Below are 16,960 nucleotides of genomic sequence, written 5' to 3'. Positions count from 1 at the left end.
CCTTTCTCCGGTCTGCAGAGAGCCTGTGAGGTTATAACGTGATGGGCAGCGCCGCTCAGGGGCTGATGTTTGTGGATCTGAAGGAGCTGCTGCGGAGCACGGGGCTGGAGCAGCGGTCAGTGCAGGCAGGGGAGGAGAGACACCGAGCTGCTGAGACAGCGAAGTTGGGAGAATAAATCTCTTGGTGCTCCTCTTGCCCCGTGTGCCTCTGTCACTCCCTGTTCCAGCAGACGGGTCTGCGGTGCCCTGTGCTCCTGTAGGGTCCTCCACAGCCCCTGGAGGCTGGCGTTGGTGCTTCTGCCCTGTGCATGCACCCAAAATATTCCACGGTGCCGCGGATCTCACCGGGGCTTGCTGGGCCTGGGTGCGTGCAGAGAAGTCTCAGGAGCCATGGCTGCAGCGATCGAGGTCGGGCGAGATGGGTTTGCCCCGCTTCTGGGCAGCTCGGGCTGCAGGAGGAAGCGCGGCGCTGGGTGCAGCACCCTGCACAGCCCTGGGGCTGTCCCGTTCCCCCTCCCCTCTGCCCTGCTGCCCACGTTGGTACGTGCTACAGCAATAACCTCTGTCGTTTTCACAGAGATCCTACTGCATTTCCCGTTTTATCCCCCATTTCCTTCCCTCTTCTTGCTTTCTGGGCCTTTTGGGCTGCAGTGCCTCACTCCTGGCCATTTCCAGCGCCCCATCCCCTCCGTTCCCAGCGCTCACCCTCCTTCACAGCTGCACCTGCACAGCCACTGCTCCTTGCCACCCCCCCCCTGCAAACCATCCAGCAAAAGCTTGACTCCCGGCTGCCTGCCAACGGAAATGGAGGAGCCCAATTTTAAATGCTAATTAATGCCCAGGCTGAGCACGTGCTGGCATTTAGTGCAAAGTCTGAAGTCTTGAGAGGCAGCCCCGGGGGAGAACGAGGGGCCGGAGGGTGGTGCTCGGGCTCTGCTGCCTGGGACGCTCGCTGAGCTCAGGCTGACTCTGAAGGCACGTGGCTCAAAGCCGGACGGAGGTTAGGGAAGGGGACAGAAACCGCCGTGGCTGGGAAGTCCTGGGAGGTGTGGGAACCTCCTTGGTTCAGCCGTCAGAGCCCGCCTGGCCTCGTGGTTAACTTGGCCGCTTCCTTCGTTGTGGCCAGCTGCAGGAAAGCCCCGGCTGTGAAACCCACGTGGCTGCAGGCGCTGCGAGGTGCAGGAGCGCTTCGGTCACCCGGCGTTCGCGCGCCCTGGTCGTCGTTACTGCACTTGGTCTGCTTCCAGCGTTAACATCTCGGTTTTGTTTTTGTTCTCCCCTCGGCTTTGCTGCAGAAACGGCAGATTTTGGTAACGGTCATAGAAATCTGCCTCCCGCTGCTGTTTGCTGCCATCCTGATTGCGCTTCGGCATCGGGTGCACTCCATCAGCCACCCCAACGCCACCATCTACCCCGCCGAGTCCGTGGATGACCTGCCGGGCTTCTTCTACCGCCGGCACCCGAGCAACCCCTGGGAGCTGGCGTATGTCCCCTCCAACAGCAGCGCCGTGAGGAGCATCGCTGAGGCGGTGGAGAGAGCTTTACCCATCAGCATCCGAGGTGAGCGGGGCCAGGCGGCAGCTCGTGCGTGGTCGCGGGTCCTTCCTGCACCGCCGTGGTGACGTGGATGGGGCGCGATGTTCTCGGCTTCGTGGGTGCTGGGGCAGCGCCTGTGCTCTGACGGCCGGGGTGAGGAGGTCTCCCAGAACAGAGCTCTGCTCAGCAGCCTGGTCTTACAGGGAATGGTCGGGTAAAGCAAATGAGGTTGGAAAAAAGGGCATCCAGCTGGACTGATTTATGCTTCGTCAGTCTGTCTTCCACCCTGGGAACTAGTGGGGCGAGCAGAAATTCTCAGACAAATTTTTATTCGGATAAATACCCACACTCGGTTCCAAGGATGCCTCGGTTTTGTCAGAACGTCAAGGCAACGGTTTTACTTCGTCAAGTTACAGGATTTAGTTCTGATTTTTCTCACATCTTGTTGCAGTTTCTATCTAGAAAAATATTGGCTTAAAATAGTTGAAGAAAGTGGCTGTCGCTTCCCTAAAGCTGAGCATTTTGGAAATCTCCTTGCACAGAAAATTATAGCACTTCGTGTTTCAAACTGAAAATAACGTTAGGTTTTTCTGTGAAAGGAAATCTAACTTCTGCTCTCTGAGTACCGGCAGCTCACAGCCCAGCTTTCCTCCCTGCAGCTCAGGGCTTCGCCTCGGAGAGGGAGTTCGAGGAGTACGTCAGGGTGGACAACCGCTCGGGCAGCGTGCTGGCTGCTGTCGTCTTCAAGCACCGCTTCAACCACAGCACGGCCCCGCTGCCCCTCCAGGTGAGTGCTGTGGGTCCCCAGGGACAGCGGGGCTGGATGCAGCCCCCTGGCACCTTGCGGCAGCTGCTCCCGGGACGTGTCCCGAAATCGCCCCGTTGTGGTTGGTGTGTGACGTGGACGTCCTCCCCGCAGGTGGACTATGAGCTGCGCTTCAAGTACAGCCCCAGGAACGCCCCGCGGAGCGAGCAGACGGGCCTGAACCCCAACCTGGACCGTGACTGGCACACCAGCTACCTCTTCCCACTCTTCCAGCTGCCCGGCCCCCGGGAGGCCAAGTTTGCGGATGGGGGAACGCCAGGTGAGGCCGCCGGCGGGTCTGCACTGCTCCGCCAGCCAAGGAGATGGGCGCGTGGATGTTCTTCTTTTCTCTTTTTAAATGGGTTAATGGAAAATGTATTTCAGGGTCCAAACTATCTAGGATTTATCATGCTATTTAAATACTTCAAATAGAGCAATTCTGTGGTTTGAGCGCAGGTTTTTAATGAAAGCCAGACCACAGACTGAGCAGGAGGCAGCAGCCACGGTGCCGGAACTGGCACCAGTTTCAGACTAGCCCAGCTCTTGATTTCAGGAGCTTCCTTTCTGGCTGTGAAAGGGATATTTTCCCCAGCCTGGTGTCTTCTTCCTCCTGATTTCATGGCGACATCAAGAAGACGACTGAGGGACTGAGAAAGCAGGCAGACTGTTCTTGCTCACACAGTGTAAATAAAACCGAGCACAAGAGGACAATACCTGCTAGTTCAAATATTTTGCAGGACGGGGTGACCAGAAGCTGGGATCAATTCTCTCACTACAGTATTTGTTTAGCAAATTAGTTAATACATTAACATTTAGTAATCTCATATTCTCACCTTTTCCTTCCCTGTCTAGCGTGTTTTAAGCAGCCAACTTTCAAAATGCTCATTTGGGGCGTTCTAAACAGAATCTGAGTCTCAATTTAAGTAATGTGGCAGAAAGCCCAAGTAACAATAGAATGGTTAAAAAAGAAAAATAAATCTTTCACTATTTTCTAATGCACAAAATTTTTAAACCAAATGTGTCAGTAACGGGATATATTCTTCCTCCCCAAAACGTACTGTAGTATCCCATGTTCTTTGTTTACCAAAAAAAACCAAAACACCACAAATAAGCTCTGCTCAGTGGCATTGTTGATGGTTAACGATGACCGAGAATCTTAGACAAATAAAAACATGTGGGCAGAGAGAGGATTGCAGTTTATTTCGAGGTTCTCTGCTAGCTGCTTTTAAATGATGATTACTAAAGATTTAAATTCCTCTGATTTAAATCTTTCCCAGCATCTGCTGGAATGATAGAAAGTGTTTTCATAGTAACGTTTCCTTCTGTTATGAGCTCTTTGTATGTTTCCTGCTCTTCCCAAGAAATCCCTCCTTCTGTAAAGGCTGCTTCTCTTCCAAAGGCGCCGTGCTCTTCCCTACTTCCCGGTGTTTTTGCCATGCAGGTTATATCCGAGAAGGTTTCCTGGCGGTGCAGCATGCTGTGGACAGGGCCATCATGCAGTACCATGCCAACGCTACCGCCGCCAGCCTGCTGGAGAACATCACGGTGGTGGTGCAGCGCTTCCCCTACCCGCCCTACGTCAACGACCTCTTTGTCCTCGCCATCCAGAACCAGCTTCCCCTGCTGCTCATGCTCAGCTTCACCTACACCTCGCTCAACATCGTCCGCGCCGTCGTGCACGAGAAGGAGAAGAAGCTGAAGGTAACGCGAGGGTCTTTGGGCTGGTGTTTCCCACGCTGCCCTTTTCATGGATGTAGATGCTGCAGCAGGAGCCTTCCCTTGCTTTGTGCTGGGAGCCTTTTTCTGAAGGAACCACGTCTCCTGCGGCGTGATCGCCCGGTGATCAGCAGCCCTCACTGCTGTCCGTGCAGATGCACTGTGCACTGAGCGTCCTGGCTGTGCTGCCCTGGCTGCACAGGGTGCCCTAACAAGCCAGGTAGCAACCAAGTCACAGAATTGAAGGGGTTGGAAGGGACCTCAAAAGATCATCGGGTCCAACCCCCCTGCCAAAGCAGGCTCCTTAGAGCAGGCTGCCCAGGTAGGCGTCCAGACGGGCCTTGAATATCTCCAGAGAAGGAGACCCCACAACCTCCCTGGGCAGCCTGTCCCAGTGCTCCGTCACCCTCACCGTGAAGTTCTTTAGCATGTTGCTGCAGAACTTCCTGTGCTCCATTTTGTGGCCATTGCCCCTTGTCCTGTCCCCACAAACCACTGAAAAGAGGTTGGCCAAATCCCTCTGTCTCCCACACTTAAGGGATTTATAAAGATTGATAAGATCCCCTCTCAGTCTTCTTTTCTCAAGGCTGAACAGGCCCAGGTCTCTCAGCCTCTGCTCACAGGGGAGGTGCTTCAGGCCCCGTATCACCTTTGTGGCCCTCCGCTGGACTCTTTCCAGGAGATTCCTGTCTTTTTTGTACTGGGGAGCCCAGAACTGGACACAGTACTCCAGGTTAAATCCCCGCTGGGTTTGGAGCCAGCACACAGGAGTCGGGGAGGCACGATGGCAGCGGATTAGCAAGGCCCTGAGAGGAATGTCGCTAATCCTGCTGCTGGGACGTGGCTCTGCGCTCCGCTTCCCGTGGTGTGAGGGTGCTCGGAGGGGCAGCCTGCAGAGAGGCAGCTCTCACGGGTGCAGAAGTTCAGCGTGTGGGAAACAGGACTTTTGTCTTTTAAATTTGGAACCCCGTGTTTCCGTGCTGTGGTGCGTGGGCGGCGGGGAGCTCGGCTGACGCTGTGGTTACGACAGCCAGGCTGTGTGCAGGGCTCGGCCTGCCCCCTGCCCCACAGCCACGCCAGCCCCTCCTGCTGTGGCTTCAGGTTCTCCTCACCCCGCTGTCACATTGTCCCTCCTTGGGGAGCTGGGGGACACCCTGTGATGCTGAAGGGCTGCGCAGGAATGCTTCAGCTCCTGTGGGGCACCCGGGGCTGCCGCCTCCCTCGCCGGTGCTGTGGGGCAGAGCGGTCTCCACCTCCCCTTGCCGTGCCCGCGATCCCCTGCTCAGGAAGTGTGAGAGCAGCCCCGGGTGACGGCATGACCTCCCTGCAGGAGTACATGCACATGATGGGGCTCAGCAACTGGTTGCACTGGAGCGCCTGGTTCCTCATGTTCTTCCTCTTCCTCCTGGTGTCCGTGTTCTTCGTCACCGTGCTCTTCTGTGTCAAGGTGAGTGTCTTCCCTCGGGCCAGAAGCTCTGCGGCGGTGGGGCACAAGGGTGACAGGGCTCCTTTGCCGCAGGCTGGGCTGCCCTGGTGACCTGGGACTCGTCCCTGTGTGTCGCAGAGGCTGGAGTTGTGTGGGCAAAGCTGGAGCTCTCTGTGGGTGAATGCACGTGGAGGGCACCCAGGAGTCTGTTTTAGTTGCTCTCAGCTTCAGGGTGTTGAATCCACAGCCCTGCACCCCATAGCTGCCTCGCACGGCAGCAGTGAGCCTCCCCAGGAGGGAGCTCTGTGGGTGCAGGCACTGTCCAGGCAGGGCCATCCCACTGCTGAGGGCTGCGTCCTCGGGGCCTCGAGCTCTCCAGTCCTCGTACCTGTACCACGAGAAGCAGGAGGCGGCTGTCTGGATGCAGAGCAAGGCATCCCCTGCCTCGTAGACCCTGCATCACACAAGGACAGCCCCCGTTTCCTTCCTCTGGACTGCTCTGGGAGGGCCTGGGTGTTTCCACCCGCCTCTGTTTGCCTTTAACCCATGGAGAACATCAGGCTCGGCTGGCCCCGTGTGCCTGCCGCTGTGAGCGGCTCTGCCAGCCCCACGCCTGACCCCATTTTCTCGGTAGGTGAGCGAACAAGGAGCGGTGCTTACCAACAGCGACCCCACGCTGGTGTTCACCTTCCTCGCCATCTTCTCCATCTCCTCCATCTCTTTCAACTTCATGGTGAGCACCTTCTTCTCGAGAGGTGAGTTCCTCCCCGCCCGCCTCCTTGCAGGGCTGGGTGGGTCAGCCATGCAATGCCGGGGGTCGTGCTGTAAGACCTTTGATTAATTTTGGTTGGGAGGGAGTTCTGGTGGTCATCAGTGCATGCTAAGCAGGGCCAGCTCCAGAGTTACACGAGGTTGAACAGGGCTGCGTGTAGAATAACTTGTTTTGACACGTGGAGGGGGGTCCTTTCCTCCCTTTTTTGGCTGCATTTTCCACATAGTGCATTGGAAGTGTATACTGTCACTTCCCAAACAACCAGATGGGCTCGTGTGTTAGGGCCTCGTCCGGCTGCTGCAGCCCCAGAGTGCACTGGGTTGGGCAAGTCATCATCCTGCCGCCTGTGTACAAAAGGTCCGAATCTCTGTGGATGGAAAGCTGGTGAGAAGTTGGTTGATGTTTTCCCTCCCGCTTTTCTCTGTGCTTGCAGCAAATGTTGCGGCTGCTGCTGGTGGCTTCCTGTACTTCTTCTCCTACATCCCCTACTTCTTCATCTCGCCTCGCTACGACCTCATGTCCCACAGCCAGAAGCTGGCGTCCTGCCTTATCTCCAACGTGGCCATGGCCATGGGGGCACAGCTTATAGGCATGTTTGAAGGCAAAGGTGAGCATGTCCTTCGGTGCGTCAGTGCTTCCTGCGGTGGGTCGGGACGGGCTGGCAGGTGGTCTGAGGGGCAGAAAGAAGTCAGGGAGAGGCTGGATGAGAGCAGGACGGGTAATTTCTGGGTGCTCCACAGCTCTTGTCAGAACCAGGGCTCTGCCCTCTCCAAACTCATGCGTATGGCATTCACCAAATGGAGTCTCTGCTTTGCACAATGCTGTCGCATGCCGCTTTGGTGGCAAAGTTAATTCTGTTCCAAGGGATGGGAACTGACTGTGTTTCCTCCTTTCCTTTTTTTTTAAAAAATTTCTACATTAGTAAGAATTCGCTGTTGGTTCCAGCAGAGGCAGCATTTTTGCAAAGTGGTGGGACTAAAAGGAGGCTGCAGGGATGGAAGGACAGTGGCTGGAGATGAGATGGTTTCTTCCCAGGGCAGTTATGGAGAAAGTGATAGAAGTTTGGTGATGTGTGCAAGGGGCAGGGTGGGAGCCTCTAGATTTAGTACGCTTCTGCTACATCTTTTCTCTACGTATTTGAAATGGAGATTGTAGGGCTGTGCATGTGCTTCTCATTATAGAGCACTGAATTAGGGTAGGGGATGCTATCTTACATCCCTGGGAACACATGCTGCTCCCCTCCATCCTTCTGGGGGTGAGCGAGCGCCCTTGGCAGGGCTGAGCAGTGCCCTGTGTCACTGCAGGGACTGGCATTCAGTGGAGGGACCTCATGAAGCCCATCAGCGTGGACGACAACTTCACCTTGGCACAAGTCCTGGGGATGCTGCTCCTGGACTCGGTGCTCTATGGCCTGGTGGCCTGGTACGTGGAGGCTGTCTTCCCGGGGGAGTACGGCGTGCCGCAGCCCTGGTACTTCTTCCTGACGGTGAGCACTGCTTACGCACCCTTTCCAGCAGGACTTACGGGCATTACCCAGCGATGTTTTCTGGTTTGGGGCTGTGCAGCAAGTCAGACTAAAGCGAAGTGGTGGCACCATCGGCTTCCAAAACTGGGGGACCTGCAGTGCGTCTGCGGTAAAGGGTGAAGCAGCCAGATTTTTGTCTATGAACCATGTCTTGCAGGTCTTCTTGTCTTTAAATCTTTGTCCCAACGCTTCTTGGCACGCATGGTGTTGCTAACCATGTCTCCATGCCCCAAGCAAGGGCATTAGAGAGAAGAGCCAGGTGAGGGTCAGCAGACACAGTCGCTTGAGACCACCCTGAGCAGCCACGTGCAGCGGGGTCTGTCCTGTGCTGTCACTGCTGGCCTGGGGAGGCTGCAGCTGCAGGGCCAGCCAGTCGTCACCCGTCGGCTGTGCTGCCCTCACTGCCAGCCGTGCCACCGCCAGGTCTGATGTCATCCCAGCCTTCACTGTGGTGGTCACTGCAGCTCAGCTGCTCGCTGAGAATTCCCTAAGCTGCACTGACACATCGCTTCTGATCGCATGAATGCGGGGAGGCTTTTCTTCCTCCCCTCTAAATCCCCTTATCCCAGCATAATTGTACTCTGGCATCTGACTTCCTCTTGAAGCTAGACCCATGCAGAGCTCGTGGTGGAGCGGAGATGCAGCTGTTGAGATGCTGATTTGGGGCAGAAGGCAGTAGTACCCCAGTGCAGCCTTGTGCTGGGCATGTTGGTGTGCTGGCGTTCAGATGCCCAGGGTCCGGGAGTTGCTGGCTTGCTATTTACACAGGGTTTTAAGGTCCTGGACATTTCATTCCTAGAGAAGCAGGTCAAAAAGGGTGTAACTGCAGCAAGTGGATCCCAGGCCTTTTCTGTTTAGAGCATACAGGGTTTTGGGGGCTGATTGTCCACTGTGTTTATTCTTAAGGCTTTTCAAGGCAGGGTGCTTCTGCCTGAGCAATTTTACTTCTCATTGAAGCACTGATCTTTTCTGTGGGACCGAAGCGGTGGAATAGCTGCCTGTGTAATCACAGGTGCTATAAGGGAAAAGCAGACGGGGGGGGACAGCAGCAGGGCAGGAGGAGCAGTTCCACCCTCTGGCTGGCCTGCCTGCTGCAGATGCACTGGTTAGCAACTGAGAGCCCAAAAAGAGAGATCTTGCAGATCCCTGGGAGGCATCTGCATGGAGAGGAGCGTGGGGGAGCAGGGTCAGTCCATGCCATGCCTGAGTGTCTCTCTGCCTTCTCCTGTCAGCCCTCGTACTGGTGCGGGCGCCCCAGGACTGTCGTGGGAAAAGAGAAAGAGGAGGAGGAGGACCCTGAGAAAGCCCTGAAGAGCCAGTACATTGAGGAGGAGCCTTCTGACCTCGTGTCAGGAATCAAAATAAAGCACCTTTCCAAGGTACTGCCTTCCCAGCACAGCACCAGTTCTGGTCCTGTGCTCTCCCATCCCCCGTGCTGTCTCAGCATTCGAGCAGTCCCTTGCCGTGCAGTTTCTGCAAGGAGCAGCCAGGTGTGGTGGCCGACGGGAGCACAGCTCAGGTCTTTTCCCACAACGATTTGTCAAGCGATCTCACAGCACCCTGAGCTCACAGGGTGCCTCGATCCCTGCTCAGGAAGGGCAGTAGGCATGGGAGGAGGAAGGCAGGGCTGCTGGTCTGTGTGGTGTTCCAGGCAGAGCAGCCCCGTTCTTCCAGCACAGCAGGCCTGCAGGGCTCTCCGTCCTGGTCCCACCAGGCTGACCTGTGCTTGCCCGTGCAGCAGCAATGTCCGTTGCACCTTGTGCTTGGTTTTCTGAAAGCTCCCACCTATGGGGAGGTTCCCCATCACTTACTGCCCTCTTCACCTAGGGCCCTGTAGTGCAGGTAAGGCTCTTCCCCAGAGCTGGTTGCATTTCGTGGTGGGCTGAAGTGTTAGGTACCCACGGGTGCAGGATAACTGCGCTGAGCCTGCTGAGTGCTGCTGTCTGATGCCAACCCCACGTGAGCATCACAGGCTGGGACTGCCTGGAGGAACGGAGGGCGCGGATCTGACAGCACTCGCCGTGAGTGCAGCATCAGCTCATTAACGTGATCTCTGCAGGTCTTCAGAGTGGGAAACAAGGTGAAAGAGGCAGTCAAGGACTTAACGGTGAACATGTATGAAGGGCAGATCACCGTTCTGTTGGGACACAACGGTGCTGGGAAGACCACCACTCTGTCCATGCTCACAGGTAGGGGCTGTGTCCTGCCGTGGGCAGGAGCAGGGGGTGCTGCCTGCGGGCTTGCTGGGCAGGGCTGGCTGGGGAAGGGGAGCTGTGTGTCCTCTCTGAGCCTGGGGAGGGGTTTTGCTCTTCCTCAGAGCACCTTGGGTTTGCTGAGCTGTTAGCCGGGGACGGCAGGGTGTTGGGAGGCACATCAGTGCCTGGGGGAGACGGAGGGAGCCTGGGGGATCGGCCTGAGGGTGTCCTCCAGGAGGGTGTGCAGGCTGCTCAGCCCAGGGGCCCGGAGCAGATCGCAGCCAGCCCTACAAGGAGGAAGGGCTCGCTGTAGGATGGGTTGCTGTGGGCTTCCCGCACACACAGCGGCACCAGCTTCGCCTGTGGAAGCCTCTTGGCCTCCCCTGCGGGTGGGAGGGAAGAGCTCCGTGCCCCAGCCTCAGCGGGTGCTGGCCGGGCAGCGCCTGGGGGGGCTCGTGGCCATGGCAGGGCCCTGCCCTTTCCTCCAGCTCTGCCCTGCAGCCTCAGCACAGGTCTGCTGCTGCTCCTCGCAGGTCTGTACTCCCCGACGAGCGGGCAGGCGTACATCAACGGCTACGAGATCTCGCAGGACATGGTGCTGATCCGCCGGAGCCTGGGGCTGTGTCCCCAGCACGACGTGCTCTTCGACAACATGACGGTGGAGGAGCACCTCCACTTCTACGCAGGGGTGAGCCTGGTGCTGGGGCAGCCTGGGGCTCGTGGTGCAGCACTGCACGCCGCTCGCAGGGCTATCAGCGGGCAGGCGAGCCCCTGGGTGTGGAGAAGAAGGGTGTGGAGCAGGGGCTGTGGTGGGGCTTAGCAGCCGGTTGCTGGCGAGGTGGGAAGGGTCTTTGTAAGGGACGCTTGCCCCTGCAGGTGGACTTAGCTCTCTTTCCCCTTGTCTGGCAGCTGAAGGGATTCCCAGCCTCCAAGTGCCCCGAGGAGATCAACCACGTCCTGCGGATCCTTAACCTGGAGGACAAACGCCACTCGCTGACCAAGGCGCTCTCCGGCGGCATGAAGCGAAAGCTCTCCATCGGCATCGCCCTCATCGGGGACTCCAAGGCAAGCATCTGCGGTGGGGCTCGCTTTGAGCCTTCTTCCCAGGAGCCGGTGTGGGCTTTTTTTGCAGCTCTGAGGTTGTACCTCACCCGTTGTGTGCTCGTGGAGATGCAGGGGCAGTGAGAAGGAGGTGGAAGCACTGCCACGAAGGGAAGCAGCTCTCAGACTGATGTCCTGAGGCTGCAGTGCAGCTCTGCTGCCTGGGAACTCCCCCAGGCAAGCCCACTGCATGCACACTGGGAGCTGAAGGCTCGTGGGTCCCAAGGTTACCCCTTCCAGCGCCACCGTGCCTCTCCCAGACCTGTTTTGACCCGTGCCCGTCTCCGGTGCACAGGTGGTGATGCTGGATGAGCCGACATCGGGGATGGACCCAGCCTCTCGCCGAGCCACCTGGGACCTCCTCCAGCAGCAGAGGAGCAACCGCACCATCCTGCTGACCACCCACTTCATGGACGAGGCTGACCTGCTGGGGGACCGCATAGCTATCATGGCCAAGGGCGAGCTGCAGTGCTGCGGCTCCTCGCTCTTCCTCAAACGTAAATACGGTAAGGAAGGAGCAGGCAGGCTGTGCTAGAGTGTGTCCTCTTCCTGCCTCCCCATCGTGCTGTTATGCCTTTCCTGAGGCCCATACCCTTGCTTGTTTCTCACAGCTAGTCGCTCAGAGGTGGCTGGTGCTGTGGAAGCTTTGCGCCTTGGCTTGCCTTCAGCCCTTCTCGCTGGCTTTTGCATTGTGTCTGCAGCCCATGCAAAGCCAGCAAGGCCCTGCGGTGCCTTGGCAGCCCCTCTCTGTGCTCCATCACTGAAGGGCCAGGCCTGGCCCAGACTGGGCCGTAGCTTACCCTCTTTTTCCCCTCTTCCCAGGGGCCGGATACCACATGGTGATGGTGAAAGAGCCTTACTGTAACCTGGGGGAGATCTCCCGCCTCATCTGTCAGTACGTGCCCAACGCCACCATGGAGAGCAATGCCGGGGCAGAGCTGTCCTTCATCCTACCCAAAGAGAGCACGCACAGGTAATGGTGTCATCTCCTGCTCTCCCTCTCCGAGTGGATCCCCTGTCTGCATGCGGTGGGGGATCTCTGCTCTCTGCATCTTCTGGGAAGGCCCAGGTATGCGTGAGCCCGTGGCTGCAATGCTGGTCCTAGAAAGTCGAGCTGGGTTCCTCTTTTCACTGCAGTCCTCCCCTGTGTCTGCTGGCACGTCACTCTCATGCCACCGTGCCTGTCATGCAGAAACCGCCTGGACAGGGTGTGGGAGGCTGGGAGCATTGGTTTCTCTGGATGGGGCGGTGGCATAAGGGTGGCTGAGGCTGCCTGTGACAAGAAAGAACAGCAAAAGACGGAGCCCAAAAGCTGTTCCCGGGGATAGAAGGACACTCAGTGCTGCGGGCAGCCCTGAAGCTGGCTGCAGGACTCAAACCAGCATTTTGAGATCTCTCATCCTCTGCTCACCTGTGGCTGTGCTGAAATCCAAGACCCAGGGTGTGCCCCTGGATAGGTGCTGCACCGCACGGCTTTGTCTGCCGTCCGTGAAACCACCTCCGGGTGCCCCCAGGCAGGGGGAGCTCTGCCCGGTGGAGCTGGCTTTTGACTGCAGCGGAAGGGATGAGCAGCAAAACCTGACACCTCGCTCATCCTTTCAGGTTTGAGGCTCTGTTCACGGAGCTGGAGCAGAAGCGGGAGGAGCTGGGCATCGCAAGCTACGGTGCCTCTGTCACCACCATGGAGGAAGTCTTCCTGAGGTAGGGGGACAGGCAGGAAGGGGCTGGCCCCGGCCCCGGCAGGGCTAAGTGACAGCAGGGACCTGGGCTGTGGTCCAGCCGGTGGGAAGAGCAGTGTGTGGGGGGACGAGCTGGGTCCTCCGTCATGAGCTGAGTCCCCCCTGAGAGTGGTGGTCAGGGACCCTTCGGGGCTGGCTGCGCAATCCGTGTGCCTTAGTCATGTCCTGCAGGAGTTTTCCAGAGGGTAATGGGACTGGGACCAGGGCAGCGTGTGGGCAGGGGTGGGCTGGGCTCTGTGAGCAGCACTGGGACAGTCCCAACAGCTGTCTTGTGGCACAGCCCCTGTGTGCATCAGCAGCAATGGTGTCCAGCACAGCCCCCCAGGCATGGATGCTCTCTGGGCTGAAAACACCAAGTCCAAATGCCGGTGTGAAGTCGCACTAAGTCATGTTTTTACCTTTTCCCTGCAAAAAACAAACATTTGATTTTTAATGGATTAAAAAAAAATGCAGTTGCAACTGTGGAAGAAGCTTCATACAGGCAGCACCTTTCTCCCACGGGCCCTTTCCAAAGTTCTGTGTCTGAATGTCCAGACTGGGGGAAAAACATCTGCCTTGGGGAGAGAGGGAAGTTTGGAAGACTCAATCCAACGCAGGTTGCTCTTGGGCTTTCCACAGCACATGTGGGTTTTGTCTCTTGGGTTTGGCTTCTCCAGCTTGATCCTGTCTGGGTTGTTCTGTCATCCTGCCCTTTCCTTCCTGGTGCAGAGTCGGGAAGCTGGTGGACTCCAGCATGGACATCCAGGCCATCCAGCTGCCTGCTCTGCAGTACCAGCACGAGAGGCGCTCCAACGACTGGGCCATGGATGACTCCAGCAGCCTGAGCGGGATGACGGACATGACGGATGACAGCGGAGCGCTCATCACAGAGGACTGCTCCAGCATCAAGCTCAACACCGGGGTGAGTGCTGGGTGTCAGTGCCCCAGGGACAGGACCTCGGCAGTGGGGTTACCGGACGGAGCCTCCCCACGGCCCCGTCTCACCTTGTGTGATTTGCAAGTCGCTAATGGAGAAGTGGAATCCTAAACTTCAGTGCAAATTATTTTAAGGGTCGCTTGGGGCTGGTCACTGCCAATCTTCATGTTAATCTCGTGCTCTGTAGAGATGCCACCTTTTGAAGATGTCTAGGTGATCCCAAGTGTTTCTCATCTGCTTTTGCTCCAGCACTTGGCATTTCCAGCAGGGAGATGAGAAAGGCTTCTTTCCCTCACTGGGTGTTTCAGATCTGCTGCAGTCCTTCATGGCCCGCTGCCTACATGCCTGTGATAAGTTGCCCCGTCCTTCTCAACGGCATGTCTCAAACTAGTGAGGGAGAAAGATGTTTATGGTTTAAAAAGCAAAGAAGGCGCTCACATGTGCTGGGCTTGGGAACTCTGGGCCTCTCAGCTGCTTTGGCAGGCAGCCTTGCCGCAGCAATCCTATTTGTGAACCTCCAGTGCTGAGAGCTGGGCTGAGGTGAAGGCCGTGTCTGAAGCTGCTTTTCTGAGACCTTAGATCCCAAAGTGACTGCTTCCTGCCGGGAAGCCGTGGATTCTGAACGGCTGACCAGCCGCACTGAAGGCAGGCAGCTGCCCTGCTAACCCCTTTGCTGGAAGCAGGTGGTGGTCCAGGCTGGGGGCTGGAGGGGGACGGGGAGGGGGCTCTGGGCTTGTTCCCTCCAGCAGCCGTGCGGGGCGGTGGCTGGGGGGGCTGCCTGCGGCGGTGGGGCTGGTGCTGACCTGACTTCTCCCCTGCCAGTTCTACCTGTGCTGCCAGCAGTTCTACGCCATGTTCATGAAGCGAGCCATGTACAGCTGGCGCAACTGGAAGATGGTGGCAGCGCAGTTCCTCGTGCCTCTCATCTTCACCGCCTTTGCCCTCATCGTGGCCAAGACCTTCCCGGGACCCAGGGACTCCTCCCTGCTGAGGCTGACGCTGGAGCCCTACGGCCAGACCATTGTGCCTTTCTCCGTCCCGGCCACCTCGGGTCTGCCGCAGAAGCTGGCAGAGCAGTACGTGGAGCTGCTGGATGCCCAGCGTCAGGCGCCGCTGGAGGTGCTGGGTGAGGCTTGGCAGGGCACCCGGGCAATGCCCAGTGATGTGTGCAGGGGCTGCAGGCTTTTCTCCTGCCAGGGCTGGGGTCCCACCTGACATACCCTGTTGTATCCTGTCCTGCGCAGGAGGGTCCCATGGCGGGCTCCTTCCCCTCCTCACCCAGGCACAGCTGTGTTCTCCATGCCCCTGTGTTCGAGGCCGAGTGGGCCACCAGGGCTGGCGCTGCCTGGGGGCTTCTCCAGGTGGCCCCGGCCAGCTCTCATTGCCTGGAGTCTGCTTGTAACAGCAGCGGTGTTCAGCAGGTGGCCTGGAGGAGTACCTCATCTCAAGAGCATCCGAGGAGGGGGGAGCCTTCAACGAGCACTACATCGCTGCCGCCGCCTTCGAAGGAGCTGGAAACCGCACGATGGTCACCGCGCTGTTCAACAACCAGGCCTATCACTCCCCCGCCACGGCCCTAATGCTGGCCGACAACGCTGTCTTCAGGGTGCTGGCAGGCCCCAACGCCTCCATCACGGTCACCAACTACCCTCAGCCCCGCAACATCACCGAGAAGGCCAAAGACCAGCTCATGGAGTACGTCTGGTCACGCGGCACTTCCTTTCCTGCTAGGGCTCACGACTTGAATTTGGCACAAATGGGCTTGGTCGCACTGGTGTCAGCAGAGGACCGAGGCGGGAGGTTCTCAGACCAAAACGTAGCTGTGATTGCACTTGGGAAATCCTGTGGGCAGGTTGTCTGCACCTCGCCTCTGCCTTGGGGGTGGTGGTGGGACCAGGCAAAGGCAGGGTGGCTGGAGGTTTGTGGTGTGCCAGGAGGGCTGTTTGTGCAAGGTGCTTGTCCCACGGAGACGTGCTGTGGTTATGGGGCATTCGCTAGTGTAGACTCCACGAGAAGCATGGTTAAGGCATGTTGTCCCCGTGTAGCCTCAGTGTCGGTCTGTCAAGCTGTTCCTGTCCTAACCAGCCCTGCTGCTCTCCCGCAGGGGCCAGACCGGGTTTGCCATTGCAATCAACCTACTGTACGGGATGGCCTCACTTGCCAGCACCTTTGCCCTCCTGCTGGTCAGTGAGCGGGCCATCAAGGCCAAGCACGTCCAGTTCGTCAGTGGCGTCTACGTGGTCAACTTCTGGCTGTCGGCCCTGCTCTGGGACATCATCAACTTTCTCATTCCCTGTGCTCTGATGCTGGTAGGTTGCTTCTGACAGCCTAACACCCTCCTGTCTCAGTGAAACCCCTGCAGCTCGTGGAAGGTTGCAGGGATCTCCCATATGAGCTCTGGATGCTTCTTGTTGATTCTCTGGGAGATCTGGGATGTGTTGGTAGAGGGAAAAGTGTGAGGCCACCTGGCTCCGGCACTGTTTCTCTTCATACAAAGGACCAGCAAGCACGTTGCCCCTTGGTCCTGCTGGGCGCTGGTCCATAGCCCAGCTCCCCTGATCCAGGTCGGTTGGGTGCAGTGGGTGTGGGCACTGGCACTAGAAAATCTCACGTGTGGGAGCATGGAGAGAAATTCCCTGGATTCACCCTTAGGCGTCAAAATCTGCAGAAAGAGGGCTTTCGTTTGGGGTGGGCGTGGGCTGCTGGTGCTGCCAGCAGGAGCTGTCTGTGAGCAGTTACCTGGTCAGGGTGGTGCAGCCTGGGCCATTGAGGCAGGATAGCATCACTTGCAGTCAAGACAAACATGCGCTCTCCTCACCTTGCTGTGCCCCAGGTGATATTCCAAGCCTTCGATGTGCAAGCCTTCACGCAAGACAGCCACCTCGTCGATGTGATGCTGATCTTCCTCCTTTATGGCTGGGCCATCATCCCCCTTATGTACCTCCTCAGCTTCTTCTTCTCGGTGGCAGCCACTGCCTACACCCGTCTCACCATCTTCAACATCCTCTCGGGCACAGCCACCTTCCTTGCTGTCACCATCATGAGCATCCCAGGTGGGTGGCTGCCCTCTCTGCACACCCAGCACTGCACCCTGCAGTCACCGAGAAGACGCAGCCCCTAAGGGGACTCTTTCACACTTAGGCTCTAGGGCCACATTGCAGAAAACCCCCAAGACTGCCCCTTCTCACCCATTAAGCATAACAAAATGCGTGGTTTCTCCTTCTGCGAT

The 16,960-nt window shown here is 57.8% G+C and overlaps 1 protein-coding gene across 1 annotated transcript in view; it reads left to right on the top strand.

Moving 5' to 3' along the window:
- Positions 1–16,960, top strand: part of ABCA3 (ATP binding cassette subfamily A member 3) — a 29,657-nt gene that overhangs the window by 6,649 nt on the left and 6,048 nt on the right. Inside the window, exons 3-22 of the mRNA XM_080556150.1 lie at positions 1,296–1,560; positions 2,196–2,323; positions 2,456–2,621; positions 3,783–4,042; positions 5,388–5,504; positions 6,118–6,238; positions 6,689–6,862; positions 7,560–7,741; positions 9,013–9,159; positions 9,840–9,969; positions 10,509–10,663; positions 10,885–11,040; positions 11,372–11,582; positions 11,899–12,049; positions 12,679–12,777; positions 13,524–13,716; positions 14,554–14,857; positions 15,153–15,426; positions 15,836–16,040; positions 16,565–16,784. Coding sequence (XP_080412276.1) covers positions 1,296–1,560; positions 2,196–2,323; positions 2,456–2,621; positions 3,783–4,042; positions 5,388–5,504; positions 6,118–6,238; positions 6,689–6,862; positions 7,560–7,741; positions 9,013–9,159; positions 9,840–9,969; positions 10,509–10,663; positions 10,885–11,040; positions 11,372–11,582; positions 11,899–12,049; positions 12,679–12,777; positions 13,524–13,716; positions 14,554–14,857; positions 15,153–15,426; positions 15,836–16,040; positions 16,565–16,784 — 3,658 coding nt within the window. The remainder of the gene's footprint in view (positions 1–1,295; positions 1,561–2,195; positions 2,324–2,455; positions 2,622–3,782; positions 4,043–5,387; positions 5,505–6,117; positions 6,239–6,688; positions 6,863–7,559; positions 7,742–9,012; positions 9,160–9,839; positions 9,970–10,508; positions 10,664–10,884; positions 11,041–11,371; positions 11,583–11,898; positions 12,050–12,678; positions 12,778–13,523; positions 13,717–14,553; positions 14,858–15,152; positions 15,427–15,835; positions 16,041–16,564; positions 16,785–16,960) is intronic.

The sequence above is a fragment of the Anser brachyrhynchus genome, assembly GCF_964034855.1.
Source record: "Anser brachyrhynchus genome assembly, chromosome: 15".
Lineage (NCBI taxonomy): Eukaryota > Metazoa > Chordata > Aves > Anseriformes > Anatidae > Anser > Anser brachyrhynchus.
The sequence above is the reverse complement of the archived record's forward strand: the minus strand, read 5'-3'. Positions and strand labels throughout refer to the sequence as shown.